At 33.1% G+C, this 27,608-nt stretch overlaps 1 protein-coding gene across 1 annotated transcript in view; it reads right to left on the bottom strand.

The window, feature by feature from the left end:
• LOC135136909 (homeobox protein SIX2-like) overlaps positions 1–27,608 on the bottom strand; it is a 60,298-nt gene that overhangs the window by 30,245 nt on the left and 2,445 nt on the right. Inside the window, exons 2-4 of the mRNA XM_064066383.1 lie at positions 14,736–14,992; positions 557–797; positions 243–504 (exon numbers count right to left, since the gene is read on the bottom strand). Coding sequence (XP_063922453.1) covers positions 243–504; positions 557–797; positions 14,736–14,876 — 644 coding nt within the window. The 5' untranslated portion in view covers positions 14,877–14,992. The remainder of the gene's footprint in view (positions 1–242; positions 505–556; positions 798–14,735; positions 14,993–27,608) is intronic.

Raw genomic sequence — 27,608 nt, forward strand, 5'->3', positions numbered from 1 at the left:
ATTACTCTAATAAAAATAAATAAAATTCGACACAAACATCAAACTACACGATTCTAAAAACCCAGACTCAAGATCAGTCACTGAACTCCTCGTAATTAGGATTACGAAAGCGGTACTCCCCGTTCCCCGTCCGTTTCGCCCCCGTGGCCAAGTACGGCTTCCGCGGAAACACGATCCCTCAACTAAGGCTACCTTTTCAATAGTGATTAAGTCAATTACTTATCGACCCGAGTCACTCTTACCTGTCTTTATGTTCAGCGGCTCGGTCCCTCTGCCTTCGATTTTTGAACCAATTCGAAACCTGCGTCGTCGTCAACCCCGTGGCGTCCGCCAGCTCCCTCTTCTCCCTCGGACTAGGATACGGATTGTGCGAGTACCAGTCCCTCAGCACGCTCCTCGACTTCTCCTTGAAGCAGTAGCTCGTCTCCTCGCCGTCCCAGATCGTCCTGGGCAGCGGGAATTTTCTCCGCACCCGATACTTCCCCACTGCGCCCAGCGGCCTCCCTGTAACCAGTACCACTAGAGCTAGCTCAAGAACCGGAAGATCAGGTCGTACCTCGCAGCCTCTCCGCCTCGATGTAGTGCGCTTTGAGCCACAGCGCCTGCAGCTTGGCGTGGTTGTGCGGACTGAACTGGTGACTCTCCAGGATTTTGTACAGCTCCTTGAAGTTGCCTCTGTGGAAGGCCACGATGGCTTTGGCCTTGAGTACCGACTCGTTGTTGTGGAGTTTGTCGCAGGCGGGTAGAGACCAGAGGAAGCGGCCCAGGCGGTCGACGTTTCCGGCTTGCTGCAGGACCTGGAAGGGGAATCGCATGTACCATCGCGAAACGTACCACCGTGTGGGTGTCTATGGAATTGGATAGCCATTTGATCTCGAGATTGGAGTAGCGATTTGTTATGTCTTTGGCGCTTGTCGTAAATTTCAGGTCAGTCGGAACGTGGCAATTTTGTTTATGGTGCGTAATGGGGAATTTGAAGGGTTTGGTGTGGTTGGTCATTAAGTTGAATTGATGGTGGTTGTTCGGGGTTTATTATCGGATGACGGGAATTATCTGCGTGGTGATTAATTGTGCGCAGTACCGTGGGTGTAATTTTATCAATGTTAATGGTTCCGTCTTGGAGCGATTTGGGAATGTTGGCGAAGAACGCAATTGCGGAGGAATGCGATATATCGTGTGTTGGTAATTAGAGAATTTCTGGGTGATTCACTTCCTTTTGTTTGGAGGTGGTTATCGTATGGGTGAAAATTATTCGATAGGTATTGCAGGATGTTGATACCGATTAGTAATTGTTTAATCAGGACGAAAATAGAAACAGGAGTGATAGCTGGCGTATTTGCTACCTGAGTTGTGAAATTGCAGAAGTGTGAAGAGAATTTCTCACCAAATATTTAGTTTCACATTTTCTAAAACTGGACTTTCAGAATTTTCAATATTGTGTTTTTTTTTCACAAGCATGTTTTGTTCAGGTTGCCGGGTCCATTGATAAAAAACTGATTATCTTAATGCAGTCGGGTTGACAGATAATTGACATGATAATACTAATTTTTATGGCTCCCATTGCCAAAATTTTGGGAACTTCCGATGTTTTGTTTTTGAAGAAATTTTGGTGCCCCTTGTATTTTTTAAGAATTTAAACAATCCTAGGGTTCCATGTGTTTCTTTTCGGAAAGAGCTTGAAACAATTTTGGAGCTTCTAATGTTGGTGTTTAATTTCTGGAAAATTTAAAAGAAGCTTGAAGGCCTTTCGTGTTTTCTTTTTGGATAAATTGGAAAGAATCTGGTGTTTTGTTTTTAGATGAACTTGAAAAAATCTTTAAAATTTGTGGTTTCATTTTTTTATGGATTTAAAAGACTTTTGAGTGCGCTAGATCTATTTTAAGAATAATTTCAAAAGACCCACTATGTATTTTTTAAAGAATTTGAAAGAATTTTGAAAGCACCTGGTGTTTTATTTTTGGAAACATTTCTTAGAAATCTGGGGTACCAGAGTTTCGAATTAGTGTTTTTTTTTAATTCAGAAAGTTTGCGAATCCATGAATTACTATTTTTTGAGAAATTTAAAAGAATTTTGAGGGTAGGTATTTTATTTTTATAAATATATTGAAAAACGCTGTTTAGTTTTTGGGAGAAGCTCAAAGAATCGTGGGAGATTCTGGCGATTCTGGGTGCCTTATTTAGAATAATCTAGAGAATCTTGGGCTACCAAGTGTTTGTTTTTCAGAATTGGTGGGGCTAGTATAGTTTTGGAAGTTTCATTCTACCCTATAAAATTTTATTGGCAATATCGAGACGGGGTACAATAGGAAGACATATTTACAACTAAAGTAGTCGCGTGCCGGTAATCCCCAGATGTTAGAAAGCAGAATAATCCAGGTCCGGACAGGGACCATGGGTACTCATCAAGGAAAATGACCAATATTTTATGTGTACAACTACCTGCTATATGTTCTCAGACAAATTCGAGTGAACTGGTGTGAACCATAAACATTTCTTACCATTGTATCACTACTGTCCGTCTCGTTATCGTCAATAAAATTTTATATGGTACAATGAAATTTCCAAAACTATACCTGTTAAGAAAAAACTGATTTTGGCAGATGACATATCCTCTGAGAAAAGAGAGGGTGGGTGGGCGGGGTTAGTACCTGATAAGATAAAACTGACTTTGGCAAATGATATACTCTCTAAGAATATAGAGGGCGGGTGGGCGGGCTAGTCCCTGTTAAAATATGACCGAAATTAGCCGCTAAATAAATAGATGCAAATGATGTATCCTCCAAGAATTTAAATTAATTAAATTATTATAGGAAGGCATTTGGGGTTCAAAAGCTTGGGTACCCTTGGAGATTTTTTTTTTGTAAATTATTTAAAAGAATTTTGGGGGACTTTGGTGTTCTGTTTTTGGAAAAATTCGCAAACATTTGGGGAAAGTCCTGCCCTGTTTTGAGATAATTTTGGGACCCCGTTTTTTTTTGAAAAAAATTAAAACAATCTTGAGGTTCTACGTATTCTATATATATTTCCTGTTTTTCTTTTCTTATAATAATTTAATTAATTAAATTTTTGAGAGGATAAGTCATTTGCTAAAATCTGTCGTATCTTAACAGGTACTAGCCCCACCCACCCACCCTCTCTTTTCTCAGAGGGTACATCATTTGCCAAATCAGTTTTTTGTTAGCAAGTACTAGCCCCGCCCACCCACCCTCTCTTTTTTCAAAGGATATGTCATTTGCCAAAATCAGTTTTTTCTTAGCAAGTGCTAGCCCCGCCCACCCGCCCTTTCTTTTCTTAGAGGGTATGTCATTTGCCAAAATCAGTTTTATCTTAGCAGGTACCACTTGTTTAATTTTTGGAAGAATTTTAATTAATTTTGGGGGGGCCTGGTGTTTTTTTAAAATAATTTAAAAGAATCTTGGGGGCCTCTGATGTTTTGTTTTTGGGATGAACTTGAAAAAATCTTTTAGATCTGTGGTGTTACATTTTTTGTATGGATTCAAGAGTTTTGAACTAGCGCTTTATTTAATAATTCAAAAAAACTTGAGAATTCTTGCTGTATTATTTTTTGGAGAATTTAAAAGAATTTTGAGGACATGTGGTATTTTTTTTAGAAAGTTTGTGAAAGTTGATATTTAGTTTTTGGGAGAAGTTCAAATAGTGGACGCCTCTTTCTGAAATAATCAAAAGTATCTTGGGTACCAGGTGTTTTTTTTTCAAAATTTTGGAGCTGCCAGAGTTTTTGTTTGCAATTATTTAAAGAATATTAATGTTAACTAACCGTTTGTACTGTTGTGCAATAAACTTATCTATCTATCTATCTATCTATCTATCTATTAAACAGTGTTTAATTTTTGTAAACACTAAAAAAAAGTTTGGAGATACCCTGGTGTTTTATTTTCGAATAAGTTTGAAGGAATCTGGTATTTTGGTGCTGAAAAACCTTTGAGGTCTTATTTTTTACGAATTTGAAAAAGTCTTGAGTTCTTCAGTGTTTTTTTTTTTTAATTCGGGAGACTTTTGGGTACCCATGGTGTATTATTTTGGGGGACCATGAAGATTTTTTTTGTCAATTATTTAAAAGAACTGTCTTGTTTTTGAGTTAATTTTGGGACCCCGTTTTTTCTGTTTTTTTTTTTAAAGAATTTAAAACAATCTTGAGGTTCTAGGTATTCCTTTCTTTTGGAAAGAATTTGAAAGTGCTTTGGAGCTTCTAGTGTCTTTTCTTAAAATAATCAAGTTAATTAAATTTCTTAGAGGATACGTCATTGGCCAAAATCAGTTTTATCTTGGCAGGTACTAGCCCCGCCCACCCGCCCTCTCTTTTCTTAGAGGATATGACATTTGCCAAAATCAGTCTTAACGGGTACTAGCCCCGCCCACTCGTTCTCTGTTTTCTCAGAGGATATCTCATTTGCCAAAATCAGTCTTATCAACCAGGTGCTACTTGTTTAACGTTTGGAACAAATTTAATTAATCTTGGGGGGCCCTGGTGTTTTTTTTTTAAGTAAAAGCATCTTAGGGGCCTCTGATGTTTTGTTTTTGGACGACCTTGAAAAAAATCTTTTAGATTTGTGGTGTTTATTTTTTGTATGGATTTAAAAGAGTTTTAATGAGCGGTTTTTTAAATAATTCAAAAAACTTGCGAACCTACGGTGTATTATTTTTTGGAGAATTTAAAAGAATTTTGAGGGCATCATGTATATTATTTTTAGAAAGATTCTGGAAGTTGATGCTTAGTTTTTGGGAGAAGTTCAAAGAACCGTGGGGTCCCTGGGTGACTCATTTTGAAATAAAATAGAAAATCTTGGGGTACCAGGTACTTTTTTTCAGAATTTTGGAACTGCCGGTGTTGTTGGTTATAATAATTTAAGGAATGTTAAACAATGTTTAATTTTTGTAAACACTCTAAAACATTTTGAGGGCCCCTGGTGTCTCAGTTGCCAAATTCAGTCTTATCTTATCAAGTACTAGCCCCGCCCACCCACCCTCTCTATTCTTAAAGGATATTTCACTTAACAAAATCACGTTTTATCTTAGCAGGTACTACTTGTTTAATTTTTGGAGGAATTTTAATTAATCTTGGGGACCCCTGGTGTCTTTTTTGAAATAATTTGAAAGATCTCGGTGTAATTATTATTTTTAATCCTTTCAATTGGTTTACCAACAAATCTATTAAATTATATGGAATTCATCAATCAGATCATAGAAACTGTTTTGGTGGAGCTAAAGCGAGGCAAGTTTTAGGTTTGTCCTGCTCTAAATTTCTTTTGTTATAGTTCCACAAATTGAACTTATCTTGAAGAATTGTTCACTTAGAGTGGCTTTGAAGGACGAATAAATATACCATAAGATCACAAGCAGGACGTTTTTCAATACAATAGGCAATTGTTTTAACAGGACGAAGGATATAATATCTGTTTTTTTTTCAGCCAATTTTTGATATAATTGTTTGAATAATAATAATTTGGACTGAGTTGATTTTTTTTCATTTTTGAAATGCAAAAATTTTGACGACTTCCGGCTTTCTATTTTTGAATAAATTTCGAAGCCACTTGTGTTTTTTACAGAATTTAAGAGCCATCTGGAGTTATAAATCTGAGAAAGAATCTAGTGTTTTATTTTTTTATGGATTTAAAAAGTCTTCGCTGCCTCAGTGTTTTTTTCTAAATAATTTAAAATAGTCTATATACATATACACATTGTATATACTTGGACAAAATGACGAAAATGGTCAATTTTATTTTAACAACAAAAAACGCGGTCAAAAACGTCCATCAATTTTTGACACCTTGTCATTTTCGATTCAAATTTTCAAACTGACGATAATCCGACAACACGAAAATTATATCAAAGACAAACCTTTAAAAATTCAATGCTGTCTTTGATCGTTTGTTTTACTGTTTTCCGACCAATCATGAATGACGTCTCTAGTGGTTCCAATTATTTTTTTGGATGAGTTTCTTTTGTGTTCACTTCTCGTAGATCACGTAAATGTTCTTTGTTTGACTGTATAAAAAAATTCCAGACACTATAAGAAAAAAATCTTTTCTTTTTCCGTCGGGTATATATCTTCAAGTGTCGGGAAAATAATACAGAGACGTTCTAATTAATCTGGAAGGCAAGTTTCTACATTGCCAAAAATTCGTGGAAGTTAAATGTTACTTGACTAAAAAATGTGTGAAATGGAGGCTTTGCGAAGCATAAGCATGTTAAACATGCGGAAGAAATGGCAGCAATAAATCGTTTTCAGATGGAGATCTCGTCAGGTACGGTCTGAATTTTATAAAAATAAATCGTATGTGACTTTATGGGTTTGCTTTAGTTTTTATCATAAGAAAAATTTCTTCGAATTGTGATCCAGTTTAGCATTTACAATGTGTTAAGTTTTAATCAACACTTGATTCTTTTCTGTCCGAAACCTCACGTTGCTCAACTGACGAGCAACACCTACATCCTGTTGGCAAACCGACGCTCAGTCTGGTTGATTTTTGACCCATTATGCAAGACTGCCCCGTCCATAAATAATGATTTCTATAAGCGACTTTAATGAGTCTAGCCTAGCGTCAAAAGCATCGTAATAAAACCTCACAGTAACACATTCTCCCCACATGTGGCCTAGTAATAATTCAATTAGTCAACCTGTCTTAAATCGTTTGCCACTACACTATAATCATCAATTTAAATTCAGACTTAATAGCCCCAAAGTTAATAAATTCAAAAAAACGAGCCTCGTTGCTCCCAAAAACCCTAATTATTATACAATCGTACGTGCAAGATTGTCTTGATACGACCGGTCGAGAAGTGGAGCGCGGGCATGCAAAAGAAGGAAAAAAGAAGCAACAAAAATCGAGTTCCTTGCCAAGATGCTTATTAAAATGGGAGCGCTTAACCGGCACTTCCTCGCATTAATGGAAATTTTGGCAAAACATGCGCCGTAATAAGCTGCACTTTTTATTCGTATGCCGGTCTATTCTCGTCGCTTAGATTAATTAGAAAAGTGCTGCGGCGATAAAACGACCATAACTATGCTAATTGGGCGATAATTTTACAGTTCATAACCGAGGAAAATATGCCGTGGAGGTTCTGCATACATTAAAGGCCTGGAATAGAAATAGTCTTGCCAAATGGAGCGCCCACGCACTCGTAGAGAAAGTGCGATGGCTTCTATTGTTAAATCGAGCGAAATTTGGCCACGGCAATAACGAAATTGCGGCTATTTTTGCGCGCTTTACTGCCGTATTAAGTCGTGAAGTTCTTTGTTGTCATCGGGAACGACGATGTCATCAATCATAATCTAGACAGAAAGTTGCCATGAAGATAATGGAAACGAAGAAAAATTGCGGAGAAACAGCTGCATAAATATTAACAACGTTAGGCGTTTGAAATGCACAAAGTTATTTACTTCGAACACTTTAAGTAATTAATTATGTGTGCTCATGTCATCAATCATTATTATTTCAATTACGAGGAGAGTAGGTTATTAGCGGATACAGCTACATGACTGGTTGATTTCGAGCGTGAGGTGCGAATGACGTAGCTTTGCTGGTATTTTATGCTGAAAAATCACCTTCGTTTTGACAAGATAAAGTAACGAACACATGAAAAGTTTGGTCTTCCGAATTAATCAAAAGATTTTTTTCAAGTTCATCCAGCAACAAAACGCCAGATTTCTTCCAATTAATTCGAAAATAAAACAACAGGGGACCCCCACACTTTTTTAAGAGTGTACAAAAATTAAAAACTGTTGAACATTCTTTAAACCATTACAAACAAAAACACTGAAAGTTCCAAAATTCAGAGAAAAAGAACACTTGTTATAGTTTTAGAAATCCACCTCGTTATTGTCAATAAAATTTTATAGGGTAGAATGAAATTTCCAAAACTATAGCCCAAGATTATCTAGATTATTTCAAAATGAGGCGCCCAAAGCCCCCGTGATTTTTTGAACTTCTCCCAAAAACTAAACATCAACCTTCTGAATCTTTTCTAAAAAGAAAATACTACATGCCTTCAAAATTCTTTTAAATTCTTCAAAAAATGATACACCATGGGTTTGCGCAAGTTTTTTGAATTATTAAAAAAATCGCTAATTCAAAACTCTTTTAAATCCATCCAAAAATGAAACACCATTATTTAAAAAAAGGACACCAGGGGTCCCCAAGATTAATTAAAATCCTTACAAAAATTAAGCAAGTAGTACCTACCTGCTAAGATAATACTGATTTTATCAAATGACGTATCCTTTAAGAAAGAACCTCAAGATTGTTTTAATTTTTTTCTAAAAAAACGAGGTCCCAAAAACAGGACAGCAGAAATTCCCCGAATGTTTGCGAATTTTTCCAAAAATAGAACACCAAGGTCTACTAAAATTTTTTGAATAATGTACAAAAAAAAACTCCATGGGATCCCAAAATAATACACTATGGGTAACCGAGAGTTCCCCGAATTAAAAAAAAAAAAAAACAAAACACTGCGGAACTTGTAAAAACAGAACACTATAAGCTCAAACGATTTTTTCAAGTTCATTCAGCAACAAAATACTAGACGGCCCAAGATTTTTTTTAATTATTTTAAAAAAGGATACCAGGGGCCCTAAAAATGTTGTATAGTGTTTATAAAAATTAAACACTAACATTCTTTAAATTATCCCAAAAAACACTGGCAGCGGCAAAATAAAAACTGGTACCCCAAGATTCTTTAAGTTATTTCAAAAAGAGGCACCAAAAAATTAAATACCACCATTTCTTAAATTATTACAAAAAAAAACCTGACAGTTCTAAAATTCGTTCAAAGAAGAAAAAATGCCTGGTACCCCTGGATTCTTTACATTATTTTAAAATGAGGGAACCCAAGATGCTTTCAAATTCTTCCAAAAATAAAACACCAAGTGCCCCAAAATTCTTTTAAATTCTTCAGAAAATAATACACTACGTCTACAACAACATTTTAATTATTTAAAAAAAAAAGCTAGGCACTCAAGATTCTTTAAATCCACAAAAAATCAAACACCACAATTTTCAAAGATTTTTTCAAGTTCATCAAAAAATAGAACACCAGCTTCTTTCAAATTTATCCAAAAAGAAAACACTAAGGGACTCTAAGCCCAAAATTCTTTTAAATTATTACAAGAACATTGAAATCGAAAAAAAGCCAAAGACGAAAATTGTACGGACTATACTCTAAAATTGTTTTCCACTATACATGTTTAATTTTGAAGGCGGTTTTTTTATGAAACATCTACATATCTTTACATATTTTGGGGGACCTTGGTGTTCTATTTTTGGAAAATTCGCAAACATTCAGAGAAACTCTGCTGTCCTGTTTTCGAGTTAATTTTGGAAACCGTTTTTTTTTTTGAAAAAATTTAAAAACAATCTTGAGTGTCTAGGTATTCCTGTCGGTAAAGAATCTTTTCTTATAATAATTTAATTAATTAAATTTCTTAGAGCATATGTCATTTGGCTAAAATCAGTCTTATTTTATTAAGTATTAGCCCCGCCCACCCACCCTCTGTTTTCTTAAAAGGTATGTCATTTGGCAAAATCGATCTTATCTTAGCAGCTATTAGCCCCGCCCACCCACCCTCTCTTTTCTTAGTGGATGTCATTTGCCAAAATCAGTTTTATCTTAGTACTGGGTGATTTTGGCAAATGAGATAGCCTCTAAGATAAAACTGACTTTGGCAAATGACATACCCAGCAAGAAAAGAGAGGGTGGGTGGGCGGGGCTAATAGCTGCTAAGATAAAATCGATTTTGGCAAATGATATACCCACTAACAAAAGAGAGGGTGGGTGGGCGGGGCAAGTACCTTCTATGATAAGACTGACTTTGGCAAATGAGATAGCGTGTAAGAAAAGACAGGGCGGGTGGGCGGGGCTAGTACCTGTTAAGATAAAACTAATTTTATAAATTGACGTATCCTTTAAGAAAAAACCTCTAGATTGTTTCAAATTTTATCAAAAAAAAAAACGAGGTCCCAAAAACAGGACAGCAGAACTTCCCCGAATTTTTCCAAAAATAGAATACCAAAGTCTACTAAAATTTTTTGAATAATTTACAAAAAAACTCCATTGGCTTCCAAAATAATATACTATGGGTAACCGAGAGTTCCCCGGATTAAAAAAAAAAACAAAACACTGCTGCACTTCGTAAAAAATAGAACACTATAAGCTCAAACGATTTTTTCAAGTTCATTCAGCAACAAAACACTAGACGGCCTAAGATTTTTTTTAATTATTTTAAAAAAGGATACCAGGGGCCCTAAAATTGTTGTATAGTGTTTATAAAAATTAAACACTAATATTCTTTAAATTATCCCAAAAAACACTGGCAGCGGCAAAATAAAAAAACTAGTACCCCAAGATTCTTTAAGTTATTTCAAAAAGAGGCACCAAAAAATTAAATACCACCATTTCTTAAATTATTACAAAAAAAACTGACGGTTCTAAAATTCGTTCAAAAAAGAAAAAATGCCTGGTACCCCGGGATTCTTTACATTATTTTAAAATGGGGGAACCCAATATTCTTTCAAATTCTTCCAAAAATGAAACACCAAGTGCCCAAAATTCTTTTAAATTTTTCAAAAATAATACACTACATCTGCAATAACATTTTGATTATTAAAAAAAAGCTAGGAACTCAAGATTCTTTTAAATCCATAAAAAAATAAAACACCACATATTTCAAAGATTTTTTCAAGTTCATAAAAAAATAGAACACCAGCTTCTTTCAAATTTATCCAAAAAGAAAACACTAAGTGACTCTAAGCCCAAAATTCCTTTAAATTATTACAAGAACACATAAATCGAAAAAAAAGCTAAAGACCAAAATTGTACAGACTATACTCTAAAATTGTTTTCCACTATGCAGTGTTCTATTTTTAAGGCGTTTTTTTATGAAATATGTACATATCTTTACATATTTTGGGGGACCTTGGTGTTCTATTTTTGGAAAATTCGCAAACATTCGGGGAACTTCTGCTGTCCTGTTTTTGAGTTAATTTTGGAGACCGGTTTTTTTTTTGAAAAAATGTAAAAACAATCTTGAGTGTCTAGGTATTCCTGTCGGTAAAGAATCTTTTCTTATAATAGTTTAATTAATGTTTTCTTCATTTGGCTTCATTCGGCTAAAATCAGTCTTATCTTATCAAGTACTAGCCCCGCCCACCCACCCTCTGTTTTCTTAAGGTGTATATCATTCGGCAAAATCGATCCTATCTTAACAGGTACTAACCCCGCCCACCCACCCTCTCTTTTCTCAGTGGGTATGTCATTTGCCAAAATCAGTTTTATCTTAGTACTGGATGATTTTAGTAAATGAAATAACCTCCAAGATAAAACTGATTTTGGCAAATGACATACCCACTAAGGAAAAAGAGGGTGGGTGGGCGGGGCTAATAGCTGATACGATAAGATCGATTTTGGCAAATGAAATACTCTCCAAGAAAAGAGAGGGCGGGTAGGCAGTACTAGTTCCTGCTAAGATAAAACTGATTTTGGAAAATGAAAGCTTCTAAGAGACGAGAGTGTATGTCATTTGCCAAAATCAGTATTATCTTAGCAAATCCTAGCCCCGCCCACCCGCTGTTAATTTTCGTAGAGGCTAGTACATTTAACAAAACCAGTTTCATCTTAGCATGTATTAGCTCCACCCACCCGCCCTGTCTTTTCTTAGAAGCTATCTCATTTGCCAAAGTCAGTCTTATCTTATTAGTTACTATCCCCACCCACCCACCCTCTCTTTTCTTAGAAGGTATGTTATTTGCCAAAATCAGTTTTATCTTAGTACTGGGTGATTTTGTCAAATGAGATAGCCTCTAAGGTAAAACTGAACAAACATTGGCAGAAGAGCTCCAGTATATTTATTTTGTCATTACTTAAATATGGTTGAAAGTTCTAGTGATTACTGCAGCTCTTTGTCGGAGTTGCGTTCACATGGTCAAAATGGTGGGATACATATTTTGTTTGTTTTTCTATTGTACTATCTCTATAATTGATAGTTTATTTATTGAATGTAATTTACTTTAGTTTAATTTTCTTTTTATTTGGTATGCTAAACGTGATTTTTATTTTTATTTTTTGGTATATATTACTATTTTTGTTTTCTTTTATTTTTATTTTGTTTCATTGGAAATTGTCCAGTAAGTGGAATATTTGTTCTGTTGGACAATATATATTATTATATTATTATTATTATTATTATTACTAAAACTGACTTTGGCAAATGACATACTCACCAAGAAAAGAGAGGGTGGGTGGGGCTAATAGCTGTTAAGATAACAAAGATCTTGGCAAATGACATATCCACTAACAAAAGAGAGGGTGGGTGGGCGGGGCAAGTACCTGCTATGATAAGACTGAGTTTGGCAAATGAGATAGCTTGTAAGAAAAGACAGGGCGGGTGGGAGGGGCTAGTACTTTCTATGATAAAACTAATTTTGGCACATGAAATACCCTATAGGAAAAGAGAGGGCGGGTGGGCAGTACTAGTTCCTGCTAAGATAAAACTGATTTTGGAAAATGACAACTTTTAAGACACGAGAGGGTAGGTGTACGGGTTTAGTAGCTGCTAAATTAGCTACTAGCCCCGCCCACCTGCCCTGTGTTTTCTTAGAATCTATCTTATTTGCCAAAGTCAGTTTTATCTTATTAGTTACCAGCCCCACCCACCCACCTTCTATTTTCTTACAAGGTATATTATTTGCCAAAATCAGTTTTATCATAGAAAGTACTAGCCCCGCCCACCCGCCCTGTGTTTTCTTAGAATCTATCTTATTTGCCAAAGTCAGTCTTATCTTATTAGTTACTAGCCCCACCCACCCACCCTCTCTTTTCTTAGAAGGTATGTTATTTGCCAAAATCAGTTTTATCTTAGTACTGGGTGATTTTGGCAAATGAGATAGCCTCTAAGGTAAAACTTTGGCAAATGACATACTCACTATGAAAAGAGAGGGTGGGTGGGCGGGGTTAATAGCTGCTAAGATAAAATCGATTTTGGCAAATGACATACCCACTAACAAAAGAGAGGGTGGGTGGGTGGGGCAAGTACCTGCTATGATAAGACTGACTTTGGCAAATAAGATAGCTTGTAAGAAAAGACAGGGCGGGTGGGCGGGGCTAGTACCTGTTACTATAAAACTGATTTTGGCAAATGAAATACCCTCTAGCAAAAGAGAGAGCGGGTGGGCAGTACTAGTTCCTACTAAGATAAAACTGATTTTGGAAAATGACAGCTTCTAAGACACGAGAGGGTAGGTGTACGGGGCTAGTAGCTGCTAAATTAGCTACTAGCCCCGCCCACCCGCCCTGTGTTTTCTTAGAATCTATCTTATTTGCCAAAGTCAGTTTTATCTTATTAGTTACTAGCCCCACCCACCCACCCTCTCTTTTCTTAGAAGGTATGTTATTTGCCAAAATCAGATTTATCTTAGAAAGTACTAGCCCCGCCCACCCACCCTATATTTTCTTACCGAGTATGTCATTTGCCAAAATCAGTCTTACCCTAGCAGGTACTACTTCTTGAGTGTTTGGAAGAATTTTAATTAAACCGGGGGTTCCTGATGTCTTTTTTGAAATAATTTAAAAAACGTTGGTGCAATTATTATTTTCAATGCTTTCAATTGGTTTGATAACAAATTTATTATCCAAAAAGAAAACACTAAGTGGCTCCAAGTTTATGGCACTTTTAATTAAATATTAGACAATATCCGATTAACCAGTGAATCTAGATTCCGATTGGTTGAATTTTGACTCACGTGACCAGTTAATTGTGTAATTAAATATGTTTCTGTAAATCGGAACCAAATTAAACTGTAAAATCATTTAAATCTAGAAAAAAAGTTAAACAAATATTAGAGACTTGAAAAATTTAATATATTTAAAATTTATTAGGAGTTCTTCAATACACAAAAAACATTCTAAAATTTGGTGCAACGTTATTAATTACAACGGTCAAAGCCAGCCATGGATTTTTGAAGGTTTGTCTTTGATTGTTGCATTTTCAACTCAAACTTGCAGATTGACGTTAACCTGACAACACGAAAATTCTATCAAAGACAAACTTTAAAAATCCGTAGCCGTCTCTGATAGTGTTTTTATTGCTGTCTCGGTATTTTTGTGAAACTTTTCTAAATTTTTTATTAAATTTAATAATCCTGCGGGAATATTCAAAAATGTAAGTTTTCTTTTTCTGAATATTTGAGTTGTAAATTAACAATCGAAGATAAGTCTCGAAAAATCCATGGCCGTCTTTGACCGTGTTTTTTATTGCTCCTTCAGTAGAATATAATTTTTAAATATGCTTTTTTGTGTAGTTAAAAAAATGATGTTAAATTTGAGAAAAATATTATCTTTAACTAGTTTATATGTAGTTTATCCCTCAACGAGTTTTTCAGCAACCACACATAGTTGGCTGCGATTACAAAACTGCAGTTGGCAATCCTGTCTCAGCCGCTCTCAAGCTGTCAACAGGTGAAATATTATAACCCGAACGTTTCAAAGTTAGAGTGACAATTAATTTTACCTCAAAACACGCCGCCGGCGTGATACGACACTCAATATCCACATCTGAACACACCTGGCAACCTGCCAATCGTAAAATCACAGCCAGCTTTAACTGTCTCTTTTTTTAAACCCACTGTCCCCCACTCCTGCCAACCCTAATCCAGCGTCGCCGCCAATTCAAACACCACATGAATCCAGGGCCAGCGCACACCCAACCCCCCGAATCCACTTACTTCGCACACGCACGCGACCTGCTCCTGGGTGAATCCGAAGCTCGGCAAGGGGCTGTGTCGCGCGGGGGGCGGCGGGCTGTAGGGGGGCGTGGTGCCCGTCACAGGGCCAGAGACACCGTAACCAAGCCCCGCCGACAGCATCTCGTTCTCTCTTCTCAGTAACACCGTGCTGCCGCCGTTTGGAGCACCGCAATGGGACGAAACGGCTATTTGGCGGCGGTCATCGTCGGCGGTCGCCGCCTCCTCGCACGGGCGATCTGCAACAGAAAGCGACTTCGATCAGTAATCAGTAACGTCGCCGGGGGCGGCATCGATTGCGGGTCGATACAATGAGCGGTGTTGGTTTTGGTGTTGATGTATTACGGGTTGCGTGATTAAGCTTTTTTGGAAATGGGTATTGAACAAACAAGGGTTTTCGACGAAGAAAAAAATTTACGAATTTAGTTTACGAAGTGCGACTCTAACGTGGCTATAAATTCCCATTTTCTGCACAAATAAACAACACATTAAAATGGTTATTATACGCGGCGGAGTTGTCCGGCGTTTTTAAATTTTTACACAATGTTTGTTTCTGTTCATGGTAATTTTAGATGTAATTTCTATTTCGGAACATCAACAGTCACAGGTTTTGGAGAAATTCCAAAAATGTTAATACGAATTTGTTGGTATTGCAAATGTTATTATGTTGTAGACGTGTTGTTTTAGGTTGCTTTATAATCGTTTCGCATGTGCTACTTTATTGGAAAATTTCTAAAGCAAACATTGTATGCACATCAAAAGCCGTTGAAAGTGAATAGGAAATATGATTTAGACTGACTATGTTAAATATGCGGATATTTGATGGGTTGTGTTAGTGGTGTTTTTGACACCATAATATTATTTCTATTAGTTAGTCATATTCGTACGTGTGTTTATTTTTAGAGTAAGTGTAGTAATAATAATGCGGCAAATTTTCAACGCATGAGAAAAGATCCCAAAAGAACTGATTATTAAATTACTGAATAACTACTCTGTCCACGATCAACATCTGCATGAAATTATCGCCTAAAAATGCGTTTTTTCTAAGGCTCCAACTATTAGAAATGTTGACATGACTGGCAAACTTTTACGCTTTCAAAATAGAATTTTCGGTTCCATACTGTTAAATTTGTGTGTTTTTTACTCCTATGCGAATTTTTGTTCATAATCTCGACTTTTAAGCGATTTTAAAATTTTTCGTGTATATTGTGTCGCTTTGAGTTTGTCATTTTTATTTCCCGAGCGTACTGTAACAGAATTCATCGTACCAATGGCCACTTTCATGTTTTCTTAGTATTTCATGACCCCTAGAATACGAAAACTAGGTCACCCGTTTCCGTCTGTCCGTCTGTGTCGATTTTTATTATACACGTAAGTAATCTCCGAAACTGCTGGACCGATTCTTGTCAAATTTTGTAGGTATGTTGGAAATATCATGTAGGTGTTTAAATGCTAGGCAAAATTGGCTAATCATCCACACCAATAATTTGATGACGTCATCCAATGAACCCCATTTTAAAATGAGCTGAATGTTATACAAAAATGTTCTCCTCTACTTGTAGTAGGTATATGAATCGGATTTCAGTTTTTCGGTTAATAGAACATTAAAAATCGAAAACTCGTGAAATTTCAATTCGAAAAACTGCAAAATCTAAAAATTTAATCGTTCAAAAGTTGAAAAATCGGAAAACTGGAAAATTTAAAAATGAAAACTTTTAGAGACTTCGTAAGATTAAAAAAAAAACGAAAAATTGAAAGATTGCAAATTGAAAAACTGATGAAACGAGAAATTGAAAAACAAACAATTATAAAATCGGAACATTGAAAAATTGTAAAAATAAAGAAAAGAAAAAATTGAAACGAAAAATTGCAAATGGAAAAATTATAAATTGAAAACTCGTGAAACTCAAATTGAAAAATTGTAAAATCTAGAAATTGAATAGAAAAGGAAGAAATAGAAAATCGAGGTTTAACCTTTTTAGCACCAGATTCCACACGACGAAATGAATATCCAAACAATTTTTTGGGAATTTTTTAGCAAGTTTCTCAAAAGTAAAATTTTAGAATAAGAAAATTTGCGCCAATTTTCGACAATTTCCGAAATTTAACAGAAAAAATTCTACCGGAAGTTAGTTTCGGCCTCATTTTTTGGATAGCTCGTACGATTTTTCCCACATCGCCCATGAATTTTTTTAGATCTTGCTCGGGAAGCATGAACAAGCTATGTTTTTGGAATTAACACTAGGAAATCTTTTTCCCAGAATTTTTTGGCAATTTTTCGGAACAAATTTTTCCGATATAAAAAAATTGTGGCAATTTTCGACAATTTCCAAAAATTGTTGAAATTTAACCAAACAAATTTTGCTTTCGATTTTTACCGTTATCAGTTGGTTTCAACTTCATTCCTTCGATAGCTCCTAAAAAGTTTTTCCAAAATCGCTCACTGGTAGGTATATTGCAAATTTTTGGATTAAAAAAAAAATTTTTCAAACCGAATATTTTTTAATTTTGCACTGGGGATTACCACGCTATGTTTTTGGAATCAACACGACGAAATCTATTTTACAGAATTTTTAGGAATTTTTTGGCAACTCTTTCAAAAACAAAATTTTTCAATTTCAAATGAAAATTTCGAAATTTAACCAGACATTTTGTTATAAATTTGGATCTCCAGAACTTACTTTCGACTTCATTTTTTCGAAATTTAACTAAAACAATCTTCAAAAGTTAGTTTCGGCCTAATCAAAAATTTCGGCCAATTTTCGACAAATTTTCAAAAATTGTTGAAATTTAACCAAATACATTTTACTTTCGATTTTGACCCTTAGAAGTTAGTTTCGCCCTCATTCTTTCGATAGCTACTAACATTTTTCCAGAATCGTTCACTGGAATATTGCAAATTTTTGGATTAAAAAAAAATTTTGCAAACTGATTATTTTTTACTTTTGCACAGGAAGCATAAACACTCTGTTTTTGGAATCAGCACAACGAAATTCATATCACAGAATTTTTTGATAATTTTTTGGCAACTTTCAAAAGTAAAATTTTTCGATAAGAAAATTTCAGTTAATTTTCCACAATTTTTGAAATTTAACTAGACATTTTCTTATACATTTCGACCTGAAGAAGTTGGATTCGGCCTCATTTCTCCATAACTCCAACCATTTTTCTAGTCCAGTGATTTATTGCAATTTTTTGTATTAAAAGAATATATTTTAAAACCGAATATTTTTTAATTTTGCACCAGGAGCATAAACACACTACGTTTTTGGAATCGCCACGACGAAATCAATTTCCAGAATTTTTTGGGAATTTTTTGCCAACTTTTTCAAAAGCAAAATTTTTCGATAAGAAAATTTCATCCAACTTCGACAATTTTCGAAATTTAAGCAAAAACATTTTCTTTTGGATTTCAGCCTGCAGAATTCGCCTAATTTTAGGCAATATTCGAAATTAAAAAAAAATCCTCATAGATTTCGACCTTCGTAAGTAAGTTTTCCAAAATCACCCACTCTATTATTGTAATTTTTTGGATTAATAAAAATAAAACCGAGTATTTTTAAATCTTGCACATAAATACGCTACGTTTTTTGAATCAGCACAATGAATTCTCTTTTGCAGAATTTTTTAGTAATTTTTGTCAATTTTTTCAAAAGCAAAATTTTTCAATAAGAAAATTTCGGTCAATTTTCGAAAATTGTTGAAATTTAACCAAAAACATTTTATTTTCGTTTTTGATCCTTAGAAGTTAGTTTTGGCCTCATTCCTTGGATAGTTATTAACTTTTTCCAGAATCGTTCACTGAAATTTGAAACTTTTTAGATTAAAAAAATATATTTTTTCAAACCGAATATTTTATTTTGCATTAGGAGCATAAACACGCTGTTTTTGGAATCGGCACGAAGAAATTTATATCACAGATTTTTTTGGGAATTTTTTGGGAACTCAAATCGAAAAATAGCAAAATCTAGAAATTCAATGGAAAAGTTGAAAAATTGAAAATTTAAACTTGAAAACTCGAAAAAATGAAGGAACAAAAAGAATGAAAAATTGAAGAAAAAATGCATTCGAATAAGCTGAGGGAGCGTTATTTACGTCACTGGTTTTTACTTTATAGACTGTAGAGGTTACCAGAAAACAAAAAAAAAAGATAATTTTTCAGCGAAGTGGGATTTATTTGGCTGTACTTTAGGGGCGAGGGAAGTTCTGTTGAATTATCCTTTAGACCAGTTTTTTTATTAAAAAATCTGAAAGATTCTGGTGCTTTATTTCTAAAAGAATTGTAAGATTCTAGAGGGTCTCTAGGTTTTTTTTTAAGAATTTGATACTTTTCCTGAAACCTTCTAGTTTTATTTTTGAAAAATTTTGGAAAGACCACGATTTCTCTTCGTATCATTTTTTTAAGATTTTGAATCAATTTTGGAGTCCTCTAGTGTATTTTTTATGAGTTTGTAAGACGCCCGAAACCCCCTGGTGTTTTGTTATTAAAAAATCTGGATGAACATTGAAGTTTCTGGTATTTTATTTCTGAACAAAATGAAAAATTTTTAGGGGCCACCCGTGTTTTTTTAAAGGATTCAGTACATTCCTGGAGGCCCACAGCTGATTTATTTTTGACAAAATTTGAAAGAATTTTGAGATCTCTTGGGGTTTTTTAAGATTCTCAAATTCCCTTCGTGTTTTTTGTAAGATTTTAAAACAATTTTGGAGTCTGTTATAGTTTATTTTATGAATTTTTTAGAATCCGCCCCCCCTGCTGTTTTTTTTATTAAAAAGTCTGAGAGAACTTTGAGGGTTCAGGTAGTTTATTTTTGAAAAAATAAAGAAAACGGTGTTTTTGGATTTATTTTTGAAAAAATTGGGAAGATTTCTAAGACCTGTTGTTTTTTTTTTAAGATTTTCAAACAATTTTCGGTGTCCGTGTTGTTTTCTTTCGAGAATGCGAAAAAACGAACGTCTTTATATAATAATGATAAAATATGAATCATAATCTTTATAACATTTTGTTCGATTGTGGTTTAATTAATAATTTTAGTCCTCTGCTGTGAGAAGACAAACTCATTTAAATCAATAGAGAAATATGTATTTTGTAATTAGGCTCCGTCCCTCGGTCTAACAACCAATGAAAAATTCATCACAATTGAGATCGGGGTGGGTGGGTGGGGTTAATCTTGTTTGTTTTTTAAATACTTATATGGAGTTTTCTTTCAACAACAGGATAGTTAAACATCTTTTCAGTTTCTTGTTGGGAAAAAAAGACTTCGTATATTAAGAAAAAATGGACAAAATATAAGCCCCGCCCACCCACCCCTTCTCAATTGTGGCGAATATTTTATTCATTGTGAGCTGACGGGCGGAGTTTAGTTGCAAAATCCTCATTTCTCTACAAGAAATTATCATATGAAACTGATCACAATTGAGATTGGAGCGGGTGGGTGGGCCTTAATTTTTTTTTCTTTATATACCTAGTTTTCTTTCAACAATTTCTTGGCGCAAAGAACAAGAGATTTTGTAATAAAAAACATAAAGTCAATTTATTATTCAATAAGTTTGGACTGTACTCCTAATGTAAGTCACCTAAAATAACTTGTACTTCTCGTTTTTCTCAAAAAACTGAAGAAATGACAAACTGAAAAATCCAAAAATTGAAAACTCGTGAAATTTCAATTCGAAAAACTGCAAAATCTAAAAATTTAAACTTTCAAAAGTTGGAAAATCGGAAAAGATTGCAAATTGAAAAACTGATGAAACGAAAAACTGAAAAAAAGTGGAATTGAAAAACAAACAATTATAAAATCGGAACATCGAAATGTAAAAATAAAGAAAATAAAAAATTGAAACGAAAAATTGCAAATGGAAAAATTGAAAACTCGAGAAACTCAAATCGAAAAATTGCAAAATCTAGAATTTGAAAAACTGCAAAATCTAAGAATTAAAACATTCAAAAGTTGGAAAATCGAAAAACTGGAAAATTTAGAATTGAAAACTAAGAGATATCGTAAAATTAAAGAAAAAAAAATGAAAAACTGAAATCTAGAAATTGAATGGAAAAGTTGAAAAATTCAAAAATTTAAACTTGAAAACTCGAAAAAAATGGAGGAACAAAAAAAATGAAAAATTGAAGAAAAAATTCAAGTCGAATAAGCTGCGGGAGCGTTATTTACGCCACTGGTTTTTACTTTATCAGAAAAAAAAAGATAATTTTTCAGCGAAGTGGGATTTATTTGGCTGCACTTTAGGGGCGAGGGAAGTTCTGTCAAAATAAGCAATTTTTGGCTTTGCACCGGATTCAATACGACAAAATGAATATTCAAACAATTTTTTGGAAATTTTTTGGCAAGTTTATCAAAATTAAAATTTTTCAATAAGAAAATTTGCGCCAATTTTCGACATATATACAGGGTGTTTCTTTTATTTGATACAACCCCTGCAACTTTTTTATTCTTAAAGATAAACCTGTAGTTCTTTGAGCAAATGTATCATTTTAAAAGATCTATGTGATGGCAACCTCACATTTATATTATCACTTTCGGTAGAACCGGAAATGACATCAACTTTATTTTTTTTTATGGAACACTAGATATATTTTTTCATAAATGGAAAGACTGATTTTTCCAAAATCAAAGGCAATCAATATTTCTAAAATCAATACTTAAAAAGTTATTAAATAAAATACGCGAAAAATTCATATTAATTGATGACAATCTAGTAGCTTGAAAAATTGACACTGATGTAATTTATTCACATAGGTGATCTTTTAAAATGATACAAATTTGGTCAAAGAACTGTATGTTTATTTTTTTAAATAAAAAAATTACGGGGGTTATATCAAATAAAAGAAACACGTGGTATATGCATATTCAAACCAGATATTTTTAAATCTTGCACGGGAAGCATAAACACGCAATATTTTTGGAATCAGCACTACGAAATCTCTTTCCCAGAATTTTTTGGCAATTTTTTCAGAAACACAATTTTCCGATATAAAAAAATTGTGCTAATTTTCGACAATTTCTAAAAATTGTTGAAATTTAACCAAAGACATTTTCTCATCAATTTGGACCTCCAGAAGTTACATTCGACTTCATTTATTCGATAGCTTCTAGCATTTTTTTGAAATTTAACTGAAAGCATTTTTCAGAAGTTATGCCTAATAGAAAATTTCGGTCAATTTTAGACAATTTTCAAAAACTGTTGAAATTTAACTAAAGATATTTTATTTTCGATTGAATAGAAAAGTTGAAAAATTGAAAAATTTAAACTTGAAAACTTGAAAAAATGAAGGAACAAAAAAATGAAAAACTGAAGAATTAATTCAAGTCAAATAAGCTTCGGGAGCCTTATTTACGCCACTGGATTTTACTTTATTGATGTTATCATAAAACAAAAAAAAGATGATTTTTCAGTGAAGTGGGATTTATTTGTCTGTACTTTAGGGGCCAGGGAAGTTCTGTTGAGATAACCTTTAGACCAATTTTTTTTATTAAAAAATATGAAAGATTCTGGTGTTTTATTTCTAAAAGAATTGAAAGATTCTAGGGCGGCTCTAGGTTTTTTTTAAGAATTTGATACTTTTCTGAAGGTCTTCTGCTATTTTATTTTTGAAAACATTTTAAAGAGTCTCAAGTTCTCTTCGTGTTTTTTTTAAGATTTTGAAACAATTTTGGAGCCCGTTATAGTTTTTTCTATGAATTTGTAAGAATCCTTGGGACCCCTGCTGGTTTTTTATTAAAAAGTCTGAGAGAGCTTTGAGGGTTCAGGTAGTTTATTTTTGAAAAAATGAAAGAAAACTTCTTGGAACCTCCCGGTGTTTTTGGAGGCCCTCTGCTCATTTATTTTTGAAAAAATTGGGAAGATTTCTGAGATCTCTTGGTTTTTTTTTAAAGCATTTTGGGTGTCTGTGATATTTGTTTTCAGTTTCCCCATTTGTGAGAAAACGCATGTCTTTATATAGTAATGATAAAATAGGAATTATAATGTTTATAGCATTTTCTTCGATTGTGGTTTAATTAATAATTTTGCAATTACGCTCCGCCCCTCGGTCTAACAACGAATGAAAAATTCATCTCAATGGTGGGTCTGTGGGGTTTATCTTTTGTTTTCTTTTTAATATATGGAGTTTTCTTTCAACAACAGGATAGTTAAACATGTTTTCAGTTTCTTGTTGGGAAAAGAAGACTTCATATATTAAAAAAAAATATGGACAAAATATAAGCCCCGCCCACCCACCCCTTCCCGATTGTGATGAATGTTTTATTCATTGTGAGCTGATGGGCGGAGTTTAGCTGCAAAATCCTCATTTCTCTGCAAGAAATTATCATATCAAACTCATCACAATTGAGATTGGGGTGGGTGGGTGGGGCTTAATTTTTTTTTTCTTTATATACGTAGTTTTCTTTCAACAATTTTTTGGCGCAAATAACAAGAGATATAATAAAAAAACATAAAGTCGATATATTAATCAATAATTTTGGACTGTACTCCTAATATAAGTTACTTAGAATAACTTGTACTTTCTCGTTTTTCTCGAAAAACTGAAGAAATAAAAAACTGAAAAATGTAAAAATTGAAAATTAAAAATTGAAATCTCGTGAAATTTCAATTCGAAAATCTATAAAATCTAAAAATTTAAACGCTCAAAAGTTGGAAAATCGAAAAATTGGAACATTTAAAAATAAAAACTTTAAGAAATATCGTAAAATAAAAAAAAAAAAAAGAAAAAACGAAAAATTGAGAGATTACAAACTGAAAAACTGATGAAACGAAAAAGTGAAATTGAAAAACAAACAATTATAAAATCGGAACTTTGGAAAATTGTAAAAATAAACAAAATAAAAAATTGAAACGAAAAATTGCAAATAGAAAAATAAAAAATTGAAAACTGGAGAAACTCAAATCGAAAACTTGCAAAATCTAGAAATTGAATGGAAAAGTTGAAAAATTGAAAAATTTTAACTTGAAAAGTCGAAAAAATGAAGGAACAATAAAAATGACCTTTCGACCAAATTTTTTTATTAAAAAATCTGAAAGATTCTGGTGTTTTCTTTCTAAAAGAATTGAAAGATTCTAGGGGGGCTTTAGGTTTTTTTTAAGAATTTGATATTTTCCTGAAACCTACAGTTTTATTTTTGAAAAATTTTGGAAGGACAACGATTTCTCTTGGTATTTTTTTTTAAGATTTCGGATCAATTTTGGAGTCCTCTAGTGTATTTTTTATGAGTTTGTAAGACGCCTGAGAGCCCCTGGTGTTTATTTTATTAAAAAATCTGGATGAATATTGAGAATTCTGGTATTTTATTTATGAAGAAAATGAAAAATTTTTGGAGGCCACCCATGTTTTTTTAAAGGATTCATTCAGTACATTCCTGGTGACCCACAGCTGATTTATTTTTGAGAAAATGTGAAAGAATTTTGAGACCTCTTGGAGTTTAAAATTTTTAAATAATTTAAAGAATCGAGGAATATCTTAGCGTTTTTTTATTAAAGAATCTGAAAGATTCTTGGAGGTCCTTGGTGTTTTATTTATAAAAGAATTGAAAGGTTCTTAGGAGTCCCAAGTTTTTCTTTTAAGAGTTTGATATTTTTCTGAAGGTCTTCTGCTGTTTTATTTTTGAAAACATTTTGAAGAGTCTCAAGTTCTCCTCGTGTTTTTTCGAAGATTTTAAAACAATTTTGGAGTCCGTTGTTTTTTCTATGAATTTGTAAGAATCCTCGGGCACCCTGCTGGTTTTTTTTATTAAAAAAATCTGAGAGAACTTTGAAAAAAAAAAGAAAACTTTTGGAGGCCCCCGGTGTTTTTGGAGGCCTCTGCTCATTTATTCTCGAAAAAATTGGGAAGATCTCTGAGACCTCTTGGGATTTTTTTAAAGTATTTTGGGTGTCCGTGATATTTTTTTCAGTTTGACAATGATAAAATAAGAATTATAATGTTCATAACATTTTGTTCGATTGTGGTTTAATTAATAATTTTAGTCCTCTGCTTTGAAACGACAAACTCATTCAAATCAATAGAGAAATATGTATTTTGCAATTACGCTCCGCCCCTCGGTCTAACAACGAATGAAAAATTCATCACAATTGAGATCGGGGTGGGTGGGTGGGGTTTAAACTTGTTTGTTTTTTTAATATACAGAGTTTTCTTTCAACGACAGGATAGTTAAAGATGTTTTCAGTTTCTTGTTGGAAAAAGAAGACTTCGTATGTTAAGAAAAAATGGACAAAATATAAGCCCCGCCCACCCACCCCTTCTCAATTGTGATGAATGTTTTATTTATTGTGAGCTGATGGGCGGAGTTTAGTTGCAAAATCCTCATTTCTCTAAAAGAAATTATCATATCAAACTCATCACAATCAAGATTGTGGCGGGTGGCTGGGGCTTATTTTTTATTTTTTTTCTTTATATACGTAGTTGTCTTTCAACAATTTTGTGGCGCAAACAAGAGATATTATAACAAAAAACATAAAGTCAATCTATTATTCAATAATTTTGGACTGTAGTCCTAATGTAAGTCACCTAGAATAACTTGTACTTTCTCGTTTTTTTCGAAAAACTGAAGAAATGGATATCTGAAAAATCTGAAATTTGACAATTAAAAATGAAAACTCGTGAAATTTCAATTAGAAACACTGCAAAATCTAAAAATTTAAACGTTCAAAAGTTGCAAAATCGGAAAACTGGAAAAATTAAAAATGAAAACTTCAAGAGATCGTAAAATTACAGAAAAAGAAAAAACGAAATACTGAAAGATTACAAATTGAAAAACTAATGGAACGAAAAATTTAAAAAAAGTGGAAATGACAAAAAACAATTATAAAATCGGAACATTGAAAAATTGTAAAAATAAAGAAAATAAAAAATTGATACGAAAAATTGCAAATGGAAAAATTAAAAATTGAAAACTCGAGAAACTCAAATGGAAAAATTGCAAAATTTATAAATTGAATGGAAAAGTTGAAAAATTGAAAAATTTAAACTTGAAAACTCGAAAAAATGAAGGAACAAAAAAAATGAAAAATTGAAGAAAAAATTCAAGTCGAATAAACTGCGGGAGTGTTATTTAAGCCACTGGTTTTTACTTTATACGCTATCAGAAAACAAAAAAAAAAGATAATTTTTCAGGGAATGGATTTATTTGTCTGTACTTGAGGGGCGAGGGAAGTTCTGTTGAAATAACCTTCTACCAATTTTTTTTATTAAAAAATTTGGAAGATTCTGGTGTTTGATTTCTAAAAGAATTGAAAGATTCGAGGGATCTTTAGGTTTTTTTTTTAGAAATTGATACTTTTCCTAAAACCTTCCAGTTTTATTTTTGAAAATTTTGGAAGGACCACAATTTCTCTTCGTATTTTTTTTAAGATTTTGAATCAATTTTGGAGTCCTCTAGTGTATTTCTTATGAGTTTGTAAGACCCCCGAGAACCCCTGGTGTTTTTTTTTTATTAAAAAATCTGGATTAATATTGAAGTTTCTGGTATTTTATTTCTGAACAAAATGAAAAATTTTTGGGGACCACTCGTGTTTTTTTAAAGGATACAGTACATTCCTGGAGGCCCACAGCTGATTTATTTTTGACAAAATTTGAAAGAATTTTTGAAAGAAGTTTTTTTTATTAAAGAATCTGAAAGATTCCTTGGTGTTTTATCTATAAAAGAATTGAATTAATAATTTTAGTCCTCTGCTTTGAGAAGACAAACTCATTCAAATCAATAGAGAAATATGGATTTTGCAATTACGCTCCGCCCCTCGGTCTAACAACGAATGAAAAATTCATCACAATTAAAATGGGGGTGGGTGGGTGGGGTTTAATCTTGTTTGTTTTTTTAATATATGGAGTTTTCTTTCAACAACAGGATAGTTAAACATTTTTTCAGTTTCTTGTTGGGAAAAGAAGATTTCGTATATTAAGAAAAAATCGACAAAATATAAGACCCGCCCACCCACCCCTTCCCGATTGTGATGAATGTTTTATTCATTGTGAGCTGATGGGCGGAGTTTAGCTGCAAAATTCTCATTACTCTAAAAGAAATTATCATATGAAACTCATCACAATTGAGATTGGGGCGGGTGGGTGGGGCTTATTTTTTTTTCTTTATATACGTAGTTTTCTTTTAACAATTTTTGGCGCAAAGGACAAGAGATATTATAATAAAAAACATAAAGTCAATCTATTATTCAATAATTTTCGACTGTAGGTACTCCTAATGTAAGTCACCTAGAATAACTTGCACGTTCTCGTTTTTCTCGAAAAACTGAAGAAATGAAAAACTGAAAAATCTAAAAATTGAAAATTAAAAATTGAAAACTCATGAAATTTCCATTCGAAAAACTGCAAAATCTAAAAATTTAAACGTTCAAAATTTAAAAAGTCGGAAAAATGGAAAATTTAAAAATGAAAACTTTGAGATATCGTAAAATTAAAGAAAAAATAAAAACGAAAATTTCAAATATTGCAAATTGAAGAACTGATGAAACGAAAAACTGAAATTGAAAAAAAATTATAAAATCGGAACATTGAAAAATTGTAAAAATAAAGAAAATAAAAAATTTAAACGAAAAATTGCAAATGGAAAAATAAAAAATTGAAAACTCGAGAAACTCAAATCGAAAAATTGCAAAATCAAGAGATTGAATGGAAAAATTGAAAAATTGAAAAATTTATACTTGAAAACTCGAAAAAAGTAAGGAAAAAAAAATGAAAAATTGAAGAAAAAATTCAAGTCAAATAAGCTATGGGAGCGTTATTTACGCCACTGGTTTTTACTTTATAGATGTTATCAAAAAACAAAAAAAAAGATAATTTTTCAACGAAGTGGGATTTATTTAGTGCTGCACTTTAGGGACGAGGGAAATTCTGTT

This window comes from Zophobas morio, unplaced genomic scaffold (genome assembly GCF_036711695.1).
Source record: "Zophobas morio isolate AGI-343-1 ecotype UQ-CSIRO unplaced genomic scaffold, CSIRO_AGI_Zmor_V1 ptg000028l, whole genome shotgun sequence".
NCBI classification, from domain to species: domain Eukaryota; kingdom Metazoa; phylum Arthropoda; class Insecta; order Coleoptera; family Tenebrionidae; genus Zophobas; species Zophobas morio.